This window comes from Pseudoliparis swirei, chromosome 18 (genome assembly GCF_029220125.1).
Source record: "Pseudoliparis swirei isolate HS2019 ecotype Mariana Trench chromosome 18, NWPU_hadal_v1, whole genome shotgun sequence".
NCBI lineage: Eukaryota > Metazoa > Chordata > Actinopteri > Perciformes > Liparidae > Pseudoliparis > Pseudoliparis swirei.
Window position 1 is genome coordinate 19043780 of NC_079405.1, and position 13293 is coordinate 19057072.

A 13293-nucleotide genomic window follows, 5' to 3' on the forward strand; every position below is an offset into this window, starting at 1 on the left:
TAATTATACTGCTATGTTCTTGGATCCTACAATCCTAATGTGTTTGTTAAGTGACACTAACAATGGCACATTAATCTTGATGCAGGGGTGAGTTATGGATGCAGGCTAATAAGCTCTCTCTTGCAACATTTTAATATTTCATGCCTCTACAATGTCATCTTGAAGAAAAGAAAATTCTGTAACTATTGCCACTTTATTGTAAAGTGTGACAATGTATGTACTGTTTTAAAGAATGTTATAGTTAGTGTGTAAGCGTTGTGGCAACCCAGGGGACTTGGAGGTGAGATTCTGAATAAAATCAGGAGCGCAAAATAAAGTGTCTTTTAATAAAACGTATAGGAAAAGGGGGGAATGGGCATCTAACGGCAACAAACGATTCTTCCCGGTTGGGGTCTTTGGTCTCACACCTGGTGTGAGACGGTTCCGATCTCCTGTATGGGCAAGCAGAGGAGAGAGGGTCCAGTTACCTCCGGTCTGTTGTGGCTCCTCTCCTAAGGTTCCACCGCTCCTTCTTCTCTCCTGTTCCTGGCTGCTCTCCCCTGATGCCTTCCAGTGGAGGGTAGATATACTCTGTGTCTCTCATCAGCTGATGGGCTGCAGGTGTGACCACTCCCATGTGCCAATTGGCTGTAGCACCTGCACTGGGAAGTACGCCCCGTGGATCACTTCCCCCAACTTGAGCTTTGGGATCCGCCTCCTGTGCCCTGTCTGCTCTGCTTTTCCCCCTGGTCTGCCACAGCGTGCAATAGGAACATTGTCAACCTTCATGTGTAGTTCAGGGTCAATCTCAGTCCAGCGCCACATGGGGAATACCAGAAACATCCTCCATTTGTGAGCATTTGTGCTGGCTGCACTGCTCACCTCCCTTGTAATCGCCCTCAATGTCCCTCTTATTTCTTTGCACTGTGTGTGTGTGTGTGTGTGTGTGTGTGTGTGTGTGTGTGTGTGTGTGTGTGTGTGTGTGTGTGTGTGTGTGTGTGTGTGTGTGTGTGTGTGTGTCAGAGCGAGGAGAAGGTGCGCCAGCTGCAGGAGATGCTGGAGATGGCAGAGCAGAGGCTGGCTCAGACCATAAGGAAGGCTGAGACACTTCCAGAGGTAGAAGCTGAACTGGCACAGAGAGTAGCGGCACTTTCCAAGGTAACCCCAAGCAGATAGATATTGAACAGAGGAGGTTGTACTTACATGTAATTGTCTCCCCCTGCAGGCTGAAGAGCGCCATGGCAATGTAGAGGAGCGGCTCAGACAGCTGGAGTCACAACTGGAGGAAAAGAACCAAGAGCTAGGAAGGGTGTGTGAGCATATGTGTGTTAGTGTGTGTGCACCAGTTTTTTTTCTGATCTCTCACTTTGTGTGTGTGTGTGTGTGTGCGTGTGTGTGTGTGCGTGTGTGCTGATGCTTCACATTAGTTGGACGCCTTGACTCATGACTGTGCTCCCTCATGCATAAACATACAAACACAAACACACAGAGGAGGCACATATGAGGAGCCCTCCATTTTCCCGATGCAGTTTTGCATGAATTTGGAACAAATCCACATATCTTGCTGCAAAACAATTCTGATTGGCTGCTATATTTAGACTCTGAATAATTCAAGCAATGATAAATCCTCTCTCTCGCTCTCTCTCTCTCTCTCTCTCTCTCTCAGCTTTCTCTTTCTCTCTCTCTCTCTCTCTCTCATGACTATATTTAGGTTAAAGAGCTCTCTGAGGATGCACATTTGTGTTCTTGTGTGTCTGTGTTAATTCACTTGCATGAAATTACCGAAAAATACATATTTCAGCACAGCACTTCCCATTTAAGAGAAGGCGTTGAACCCTTTTTCATCGTCATGTAAATGTCTATAATTAAATCACTCTGGCTGCGAGATCCGTTGTTGGCCAAGAAAACCTATATCTGGCAGGTGGTGATCTTGGGCTCAATACACACGTCATCCTTTAGTCCAAACAGAGATGCTCTTGATTAGGAGCATAAATAAACCCAAATGGTGTCTGGGTCAAAAGAGAACATTTTATGATGTCATTCCCACTCATCTGGTTCTCTCTATCTCTGCTCATCAGGCACGTCAGAGAGAAAAAATGAATGAAGAGCACAACAAGCGTTTGTCAGACACTGTGGATCGTCTGCTCACTGAGTCCAATGAAAGACTGCAGCTCCATTTAAAGGAACGCATGGCTGCCCTGGAGGACAAGGCAAGGCCTGTGCACATGGATTCATTTGAGCAGCAGCTCGTACTGCTGTTATTATTGCCTTACAGATAAACATAATTAACTATAGCACAGGTTATACTTGGACACACAGATTTATTTTGTCATTGTTTCGTGATTTCTTTTGTCCAGAACTCCCTCATTCAGGACCTCGAGAATTGCCAGAAACAGCTTGAAGAATTCCACCACACCAGGGTCAGTGAGACTCAAATCAATCACCTAATCACTGAAAACCTTCAAACCAGCAGAGCACTGTGATTGTGATTGGATTTTACTGACACTGTGCTGTCGGTAACATCCAATCACAACATGCATCATTGGTGACGAAAGCAGTGTTGCTACTTTTACTTAATTAAGCAATCTGAATAATGCCTTTTTCTCCCACAGGAACGGTTGATTGGAGAGATTGAGAAGTTGAGAAATGAGATTGACCATTTGAAACGTCGCAGTGGGGCATTTGGAGATGGAACTCACCCTCGGTACACACAGACATACAGTACACCTCCTCCCTCTAGACATGCTCTCTCATATACTAACATAGTGCTATATGCATTATTGATGGAAAACTATGACATGTGTCTCTCAGGTCACACCTGGACAGCTCCAGTGACCTTCGCTTCTCTGTGGTGGAGGGCCAAGATGGCCACTACAGCACAGCTGTGATTAGGCGGCCACATAAGGGCAGAATGGCAGCGCTACGGGATGACCCAAACAAGGTGTTAATGATGACTTTATCAGGGCAAAACAACCCCAGTTCCTCACACACACAAACATTAAGCAGGATGGCCAACTTACAGATCACAAAATCATGTGTCAACTGTTCTTCTAACCACATACAGCTCTTGATCAGTGCTTTTATCCAAGTTGATGTCTGCTTTGCTAACAAGTGTCAGTGCTTGGCTGCCTAACTTTTCATTCTCTACTAACCTCTCTGTCTCTCTTTCACCTGCTGCCATGGACTTGCTGTCTGATGTAAGTTACCTGTTCATTGTCATATTGTATTTGTGTATATGTAATCAGAATGAATCCATATAGCACATTCTTCAGGTACATTTCTTCATGATCAATGTATGTTATATTTAACTTGTTTACTCCTTTAACAAGTGTTAAAGCTTGTGTATTTTGTTGTGTCCAGGTGTTCGCTGTGTTTGAACAGGACTACCCATCTCTGCGTGGAAGCGTCAGCCACCTCCTCGGCAGCGACATCGAGGCAGAGTCAGACCTGGACGATGACGTTAGCTCGACCCTGCTTTCCCCCAGCGGCCAATCTGACGCTCAGACTCTTGCTCTAATGCTGCAGGAGCAGCTCGATGCTATAAATGAAGAGATAAGGTGACAAAGCACAAGCACATTAGATTACAACACATGACAGTTTCATGATCCCCATGGGGAAAGTGGGTACGTGCAGCAGTCCACGGGTGGAGATAAAGAGAGAACAAAGTGTTCAATATAAGAGAATTTCAATTCAATTCTGTTTATTTGTATAGCCCAATTTACAAATTACAAATTTGTCTCGGAGTGCTTTACAATCTGTACATATAGACATCCCTGTCCCAAAACCTCACATCGGATCAGGAAAAACTCCCAAATAACCCTTCATGGGGAAAAAAGGGAAGAAACCTTCAGGAGAGCAACAGAGGAGGATCCCTCTCCAGGATGGACAGGTGCAATATATGTAATGTGTACAGAAGGACAGATTTAGAGTTAAAATACATTCAATGAATATGACAGAGTGTATGAATAGTTCATAGTAGGCATATTCCACGATGGAGACCTCCACGATCCATCTGGCAGATGGAGGTAGAGAGAAGGAGTGGGCGGAGTCTCAACAGGGCAGTGGCGTAGTTTGTAGCAGGCATTCGACGATCCAGACCTCGATGATCCATCAGGCAGATAGGATCTATGCCATCTCATAGGGTCCGATGACGTCAAAAGACTTGACTTGAAAAGGACTCCGGGGAGAAAGCAGAGTTAGTAATGTGTGATTGAGAGATGAAAATTCATCCATAAGGAGGGAGAAAAGAGGAGATAGGTGCTCAGTGTATCCTAAAACGTCCCCCAGCAGCCTATAAACCTATAGCAGCATCTTTAGGGGCTGGACCATGTGAACCTGATTCAGCCCTAACTATAAGCTCTGGCAAAGAGGAAAGTCTTAAGTCTACTCTTAAATGAGGTGACTGTGTCTGCCTCCCGGACTGAAGGTGGAAGCTGGTTCCATAAAAGAGGAGCTTGATAACTAAAGGCTCTGGCTCCCATCCTACTTTTTAAGACTCTAGGAACTACAAGTAACCCCGCATTTAGTGAGCGCAGCTTTCTAGTGGGGCAATATGGTACTACAAGCTCCTTAAGATATGATGGTGCATCACCAATCAAGGCTTTGTAGGTTAAGAGAAGAATGATTCTTCATTTTACGGGGAGCCAGTGCAAAGCAGCTAGTGCAGGAGTGATGTGATCTCTTTTCTTAGTTTTAGTGAGAACACAAGCTGCAGCATTCTGGATCAACTGGAGGGACCTAAGAGACTTATTAGAGCAGCCTGATAATAAGGAGTTGCAGTAATCCAGTCTTGAAGTAACGAACACGTGAACCAATTTTTCTGCATTTTTTGAGACAAGATGTGCCTGATTTTTGAAATATTACATAGATGAAAGAATGCCATCCTTGAGATTTGCTTTACATGGGAGTTAAAGGACAAGTCCCAATCAAAGATAACGGTGAGATACTTTACAGTGGTGTTGGATGCTAGGGCAATGCCATCTATAGAAACAACATCACCAGATTATTGATCTCTGAGGTGCTCAGGGTCGAGTAAAATTACTTCGGTTTTGTCTGAGTTTAACGTCAAGAAGTTGCAGATCATCCATGTTTGTATGTCTTTAAGACATGCTTGCATTTTAGTGAGTTAAATAACTGCTCTCTGTATCTGACTGTATAAAGTTGAATAAACATCCCTGGATTTTTATAACATGCTTGAATTTTACTGAGTTGGTTGGTCTCCTCTGGTTTGATCGATAGATATATCAAAGAACAAATAATTACAAGAAAATTGTCATTTTGAAGACACAACAGCAACATCTTGTTAATGCAATGCATGAAGGCCTGTGACCAGGCAAAATGTAACACATCTTATAGTGGCATTAAATAGAAAGATGGTGACTCTTTCTTCTTCCGTTCTGTTTCCCGCTTGAAGAGGACACTGTTTATTGCAGTTTCCAGTAAACAAGGTCAGAATACGCTTCTGGGGGGATGCAAAATAGATCCAGAGTATCTTGAAGAAATACATTTAAAAAAATGTCTGTGCTACAATTTATATATTTTTAAGGCATTTATTGCCAAGATAATTTGTAAGTAGTAAATAGATAATTACTTACCAGATTAATTGAATAAGAACTAAAATACATCAAATTAGTAGAACAAATGAGTTTCAAACTAATTGATTTTATTGTGATAATTTTTAACTCCATATATGTATTCATAATTTGTTATGTTATTTGTTGTTAATCATTGATTGATTGATTGATTCTATGCTCCACAAAGCCTATATGTATGTGTGCATGTGTTTATGCAGGATGATCCAGGTGGAGAGAGAGTCAGCAGACCTCCGCTCTGACGAGATTGAGTCTCGTGTGAACAGCGGCAGCATGGACGGACTCAACGTGACGCTTCGACCCCGGGCACTGCCCACTTCCGCCACTGCTCAGTCCCTGGCATCATCCTCTTCCCCCCCCACCAGTGGCCACTCCACACCTAAACACCACTCACGCAACGCCAGCCACCATCTAGGCATCATGACTCTGGTCAGAGAGCACAAACGCTCCATATTTTGTTCAGCCGTACGCTCATTGTGAAAAGCTGTAACTGTTTGTTGTCTTGTTTGATAGCCAAGCGACTTGAGGAAACACCGCAGGAAAGTAGCAGTAAGTTTGCTAACACAACTACATCTGTTCTGTTTTATTTTTTCCCGACTGATTTTTGTGACTGAGCCGAGTTACTTTTGTGACTCTTATAGTCTCCAGTGGAAGTGGACAAAGCTACTATCAAGTGTGAAACATCGCCTCCCTCGTCTCCCCGCAGTCTACGGCTAGAAACCAATTTTGCACAGTTTACAGGCAGTCTAGAGGATGGCCGAGGGTAAACACACACACACAAACACACACAGAGGTTAAATCAGCATCAGTTCAGACCTTTGTCAGATTGTTTAACGGTTCTAAAGATTGTAGCAGCAGGATTTAGATCAGAATAATTCTCTATGCTTTACACACACAAACATGTTTTTTACCTTGCTTTTTAATAGTACAATAATGAGATAATGGGTTTAAAGATTTTAATTGAAAATCATTTGCTGTTTGCAGCAAGCAGAAAAAAGGCATCAAGTCATCTATTGGCCGATTGTTTGGGAAGAAGGAGAAGGGTCGATTGGAGCAGACTGTATGCAGAGATGGACAGCCTCTACCGGCCTTAACAGGTACCTGCAGACTAAATACCGGTTGATGCGGACAGTGTGAAATTGTGTGTGATTTATAGAGATTAAAAAAAACACTGTGTTGCTTTTTACAGACTTTGAGATGGGCATTGGTGACACTATGACTCTAGGAAAACTGGGTACACAGGCTGAGAGGGACCGCAGGATGAAGAAAAAGTACAAGCATAATTTCTGTGTCTGAATTTGTGTGTTTATTTCTCTCATTCTTGTTATTTCATTTTGTTAACAAAGCCTTCTCTCTGATAATACTCACTTCTCATTGTCTTTTTCTGTCCACTCTTAATTTTCTTGTTAGACACGAGCTTTTGGAAGACGCTAGGAAAAGAGGCCTGCCATTTGCCAATTGGGACGGCCCAACTGTTGTCTCGTGGCTAGAGGTACTCCCCTAGTTTACTTATGTAACAAACAACCATTAATTAATTTCAGAAAACCTCCCTCTATCTATCTTGAATATCTTGATAACTCTCACCAGCTGTGGGTGGGTATGCCAGCGTGGTACGTGGCAGCCTGTCGTGCCAACGTGAAAAGCGGAGCCATCATGTCAGCACTGTCTGACACAGAGATTCAGAGGGAGATTGGCATCAGCAACCCTTTGCACCGGCTCAAACTCCGCTTGGCCATCCAGGAGATGGTGTCCCTCACCAGCCCATCTGCACCACTTACCTCCAGAACGGTAAAATAACACAACAAACAACAACATAAACACTCAAAACCTCCTTCACTTGACCTTCACTATGCACCCTAGGTTGATGAATCCTCACTCTTTCATTTGTTTTGTTCTCTCTCTTGTTTGGACCACAGTACTGGATTGACTTTATCTTTTCCACTTTTTTTGCATGGGGCTCTGTGGGAAAATGACACACAAATAGTGCCACATATACAAGCTACCTGCCTGAAATACACCACCTCCCTGGACATCACATAACACAATGTTTGTGTCTGTGTGCCTGTGTAATGGGGGTCGTGTGTGTGAACAAATGCACAAGTGCATTTGTGGGTGTGTTTGGGTGGGTGTTTGCGTGCTTTTGTATGCATGCATGTGTGTGTTTTCGTCCTCTGCCCAGTCCTCCGGAAATGTGTGGGTGACTCACGAAGAGATGGAGAACCTGGCTTCCTCCACCAAAGCGGTCAGTACCATCTGGGTACTCCCCTCCCCCATCCACCACTTACACTGTCCCCACCTTGTCACACATATGTCCCTCGGAATACCCCTTCAAATACATCACACACTAACGCATTGTTGCGCTCGTGCTGGTATGTGTGTGTAAGATTTAACTGTTATAACCTGTAAAAGTTTGGTCAACGATATAAGTGTTGGGGATATGAAAAAAAATTATATGAGAGCTTTGTGCGTGCGTGCGTGCGTGTTTCTGAATATGCTATATGTGTAGTTGTTCCCTATCTCTCTGACCTTGTATATATTGTCTCTGTCATGCTGCCACTCAGGAGAATGAGGAGGGCAGCTGGGCACAGGTGAGGCTGCTTACATCTTTGTCTGTGATTTGTGACTCTGTGTCTTGATCTGTGTTTTTTTTTATTAGACTTAATTTGGACCAAAATTGAGAAAGAACTGAACATTCTGATTTTTGTTGTTGATTATTTGCTTCTATTTTATGATGTTGTGGTTCTGTATTGCTGTTTTACTATTTGGGGTCAAATTAGGGTAATGCTTTAAGAATTAAAGGTAGTTACAACCTGTTTCATCAGAGAGATTTTAATCTATTTTTGATAGAATAATATAGTATTATTTAATCAGTTCATGTGCATGGTCAAATTGTTTTATTTTGAATAAACAAACTAATTAAGTAAACATCTTTCTGCACACACTGAATCCGAGCCCATGCTTTTCTCTAACGTGTTTACTAATACATGTGTTTGAATAATAGAGGGAAGACAATTCATCGTCAATAACATGCTGTACATTGTACACAGCAATTGGGAAAGTGAACACAGAGGCAGAGTAAAGGAGACATAGTATATTTGGAACCAAAACATGTTTCCTTGTCTTAGCATGGAACACACAGGCGTACGTATTAAAAAGTAAGGGTGGCCCAATAAGTAATGACTTATAAATAATTGGGCCATGGACCTGGAATGTAATTGGCAACACTTTTGCAGTAGATCTGAACACTTGTGTTTATATATGCCACCAATTTGAGAATCATTTTTATAATAATTTTCATTTGGTTTTACAAAATGGCTGTTTTTCCATATACACATACAGTATATCATTTTGAAACAAATAGCAGTTCCTCTCTCTTTTTCTGTTGCATAAATTAGTAACATTATGTACTCTCTATTTAGACGCTGGCGTATGGTGATATGAATCATGAGTGGATAGGTAACGAGTGGCTTCCCAGCCTCGGCCTGCCTCAGTATCGCTCATACTTCATGGAGTGTCTGGTGGACGCACGCATGCTGGACCACCTGACCAAGAAGGACCTGAGGAGCCACCTCAAGATGGTGGACAGCTTCCATAGGTCTGTAGCTATTAGCTATCATATTTCAGATAACTGGACTCACAGCAGTGGAGATGAGAAGCCTCATGATGTTCTTTTCTATGTTTGTGTGCGTGCGTGTGTAACAGGGCTAGTCTGCAGTATGGGATTATGTGCTTGAAGAAACTCAATTATGACAGGAAAGACCTGGAGCGCCGGAGAGAGGACAGCCAACACGAAATGAAAGGTACACTTTGCACACACCCTGATGCACACAGTGACAAACGCACACACACACACACACACACACGCATACATACACAGTCTCCTTAGGTCAGAGTACCACCTTGTGGTTTTGCCTGATATTGTCAATTTGGCCTAGGCGTTGAAACAGCAGCCCCTTGGACTGTCAGAACGCCAGCTGAACAGGCCTACAATCTTATGATACAAGGCTCCACATACCAAGAGTAGTCCCAAAGACACACACATACACAGACACACACACACTTCGATCTTGCCAGCTCTCCCGCCCCTTTGACCTTGAGTTCTGCACATGAACTTGACTCAGCTGTCATGGGAAATCAGAGTCCTGCCCTGTTTACACACACATGCACACACACCGCCTGTTCCAACTTTGAAAGCTGTTTGGCAGCTGTTTAGAATGAACAAAGGGAGTGTGCCAGCGAGTTGACCTCATGAACATTATCTCTTTACCTCTCTCTCGCTTCCTAGCTCTTTACGCTTAATCAAGTTGCTCTTATTTCCTGGTAATGACATGTGTTGACACTATAATATATGACACAATGTTACCTTGAGCCTGAGCCACTTTCTTTTACATTAGATGTGTTGGTGTGGACCAATGAGCAAGTGATCCACTGGGTCCTGTCCATTGGTATGAGGGAATATAGCGGCAACCTGCTGGAGAGCGGCGTTCACGGAGCGCTCATCTCTCTGGACGAGACCTTTGACTACAGCAGCCTAGCGCTCATCCTGCAGATCCCTATGCAGAACACACAGGTGGTTAAAGAGGAAAACACAACTGTTGCATGCAAGGATTGAACTGATGTGAATAGCAGAAAAAGATATATAATCACGTTTGGTTCGTTCCCAACACTGCACGGTCATGACAGGCCTTTTGGCCTTTCATCAAACAGTCCATCTTCCAAAAGACAGAGTTGTTTTATGAGATTAGTTGATTTACTTTTTTGCGTCAGATTCTGTATCAGTTGTATCAAAATCCTCCGTTGTTCTCACTCAGAATTCACTTGATAGTATTTCCCAGTCACAGGCTTCGAAACAGATTACATGCTCACTATTCACAGGTGAACAAAATAATGACAATAACTCTTGATTATTAAAAGTATTTAAAGAGATTTTTATGACATTTTGCCATCAGCTCTTGTTTATTTCTGACCCAGGTTTTTTAACACACAGCTTCACACCTGAGCTCACAGAGGTTGTGTGTGCTTTTTTGCAGGCCCGGCAGGTCATGGAGAGGGAGTTCAACAACATATTAGCCCTTGGGACCGACCGCCAACTAGAGGAGGTAACCATTCAAGTTGCTGCTTTGATCAAATACATCTTAAAAATATAAATAATAATTAGAAAAGGGCCTAAGTCTCAGCGTTTTTCTCATCCCCGTCCCAGCAGAGTGGGGATGACAAGACTTTTCGGAGATCTCCATCATGGCGCAAAAGGTTTCGGGCACGCGAGGGCGGGGTGGGGCTCGGCATGATGGCGGGCTCCATGGAAACGCTGCCTGCCGGTTTCCGCATGCCCTCCATGATGCCGCCCTCTGTGAGTTTGATGTCCAAGAAGCAGCTCCAGCCTGAAGGTATGTTACAACACTAACTCCTCTCGCCCATGAGATATTTTTGTATGTGTTTCTACGTGCCGCTCTCTGCTCATCCTGACTGACTAACACATATGTTATGTATTCTTTATCCTACTGCGCTGAAACCCCTCCATGTTGTGTCCGCTCAAGCTCATCCACCGGTGACCCCGAGACTCGATCCCTCGACCGTGCGGACCTATTCATGCTAACATCTCTCTGCTTAATAACGGAAGTGCTTATGCTAACAGGTAAGCGAACAAATCACGAGCTGAAACTGTTAAACTGACAAGTGCCTTTAACCAGTATTGCCCAGCTGTGTGACATGAGATAGGAATGTGGTACTAACTTTACAGCACCAGGCGAATGTACCTGTATATCTAGTAGATTTGTTGCTTGTAGCCAGTAAAAAAAGCCAGTGTGTTTTATTATCTTCTTCTTGGAATCATTAATTTTACACGGCAGCATTGTGTACAGCCATAATGATCTGACTGTACAGGATATAGTTCTGCTAAAAGTCTGTATATGATAATACTGAATAATCAAATTTTTGGTTCACTATAAGTCAATAGGTGCAGAGTGGTTTAATTTGAAGATGTGTATTTTTTTCTACCAATTTAATTCAGCTTGTATTGTACACTTCAATGCACAAAGTCTCTCATCCCTTCTGAAGTTCCTCACCATTTTTTCTCTCTTCTAGTACATTCTCATTACCAATACGGACACATGCTTGCGGCCTTTTGAGAGTGATATGCCAAATCTGGAGACGGAGTCCTGGGTGACAGTGGGGAGGGGTCTTCCTCCCTTTTGTTGCCCGGCCTTACCTCCCATCTTTCACCTCTCACATCTCTTTCGGACACGTGCAATACAGAGGCCAACTCTGACCTTTGAACTCTTGAGAGTGCTCATTGGCTACGCTGGCTGCTGTAAAGGAGACTCATCCCTGTTTCTCCCAGTTCACCCCAGTGCTCCCAGTAGCCTTGTTGTTGTGGTGTTGTGCTCCTGCTCTCCTGGTCTCAGCTGGGGTTCTTGTCTGGTTCTAATCTCTCAACGTGGCTAAGTCGAAACCAATCTTCCAGTGTCATCACATCCTTGACAACACAAAAGTCAGTTGGTGTAAAAAAAAAGAAGATTTAGAGTTATTGTGAGACATTGTTGATTTGAAGTTGGGAATGATGAATACTTGTATAAATGGCAGATCCCACTGCTTATTACCCCTCTACCGGTTATGCAAGGTATTACTCATTTATTGTCTCTGTACATAAAATGGATGACTTATGTTTTTTATATAAATATTATAGATTATATATATATATATATACTATATATATATAGTATATTGGAATTATACATGGAAAATAATATAATATCATTGCTGTATGAAACCCAATACCCTGTATTGATCGTGACTGTTCTCTCTTTCTCTTTCTTTCTCTTTCTTTTTGTGTCGGACCTTTGTGTGTCTTTTGCTGGATGCTGTAAGTGTGTGAATCAATAGTGAGAGGGTCTCACTATGGAAGGGGTGTGTTTCTACAAGGACTCTTCACAGGTTCATGGGTCCAATTTCAAACTTCTCTCTTTGCCTCTTCTCCAGTTCTTTCCTTTGCCCTCCTCCTTATCTTTTGACACTATGTAGCTGTTACCTCACCTCTTTTCGCCTCTCTCGCCTTCAGTATGACACTATGTAGCCTAGTATAGAGAGAATCCTTTAATATGAAGTGTGTGTGGGTGTGGGTGTTTGTGGGTGTGCACGTGTGAGCGCAAATGAGTCTTTGCTCGAGATGTGTGGAGAAATTGTGTGCGAAAGGCCAACCCCAGCCGTGTGACCATGACTCTTCTCTGTGGACGGGTAGTGTGAACACTGTAGCTCCTCTCTGTTGAATCCTTACTTTCTCTCAAATCAAACTGTAAACTGCTGCTCAACATCAGCCAATGATAAACAAGAAAACTGCTCAATGTGACGGACTCTTCTAATCGGGTCCTTTCACCTCCCATTTAGTTGCCATGGAGACTTGCCAGCGAGCAGTAAGTGCTCTTGGCTGACCAACCCCTCATCCAATGAGAACACAGTATATGTGTTGGTTGGATGTAGATGGGTGTTTCTTTTTATTTTAGAATTTTTCCAAGGTGTCTAAAAGGTGTAATGTGCTATGTGGCAGCTATGAGTACTGTGTCTTTATTCCAGGTGTGAAACAATGCTGACAAATCAAGATTTTATTATTTGGCTATATAAAAAAAGTAAATTGTATTTATGACACTATATAGACATGAGTAAAGCTGTTTTTTAAAGATGTTGGATGTTGTTTTCTTTTTTAAGTTATCGCAGTCAAAGTATCTCA

At 43.0% G+C, this 13293-nt stretch overlaps 1 protein-coding gene across 8 annotated transcripts in view; it reads left to right on the forward strand.

Moving 5' to 3' along the window:
• Positions 1–13247, forward strand: part of ppfia4 (PTPRF interacting protein alpha 4) — a 79799-nt gene extending 66552 nt beyond the window's left edge. For 2 of the 8 annotated variants that reach the window (XM_056436505.1, XM_056436510.1), the window contains 23 exons: positions 1003–1137; positions 1205–1288; positions 2058–2189; positions 2337–2399; positions 2592–2683; positions 2791–2920; positions 3340–3536; positions 5771–5999; positions 6084–6119; positions 6212–6333; positions 6555–6667; positions 6760–6841; positions 6981–7062; positions 7158–7358; positions 7750–7812; positions 8132–8158; positions 8990–9165; positions 9273–9370; positions 9965–10140; positions 10601–10669; positions 10771–10957; positions 11108–11205; positions 11655–13247. In XM_056436505.1, coding sequence (XP_056292480.1) covers positions 1003–1137; positions 1205–1288; positions 2058–2189; positions 2337–2399; positions 2592–2683; positions 2791–2920; positions 3340–3536; positions 5771–5999; positions 6084–6119; positions 6212–6333; positions 6555–6667; positions 6760–6841; positions 6981–7062; positions 7158–7358; positions 7750–7812; positions 8132–8158; positions 8990–9165; positions 9273–9370; positions 9965–10140; positions 10601–10669; positions 10771–10957; positions 11108–11166 — 2553 coding nt within the window. In that variant the 3' untranslated portion in view covers positions 11167–11205; positions 11655–13247. The remainder of the gene's footprint in view (positions 1–1002; positions 1138–1204; positions 1289–2057; positions 2190–2336; positions 2400–2591; positions 2684–2790; positions 2921–3339; positions 3537–5770; positions 6000–6083; positions 6120–6211; positions 6334–6554; positions 6668–6759; positions 6842–6980; positions 7063–7157; positions 7359–7749; positions 7813–8131; positions 8159–8989; positions 9166–9272; positions 9371–9964; positions 10141–10600; positions 10670–10770; positions 10958–11107; positions 11206–11654) is intronic. The other 6 variants (XM_056436506.1, XM_056436507.1, XM_056436511.1 and 3 more) reach the window with 6 other exon arrangements.
• Positions 13248–13293: the final 46 nt, after the last annotated feature.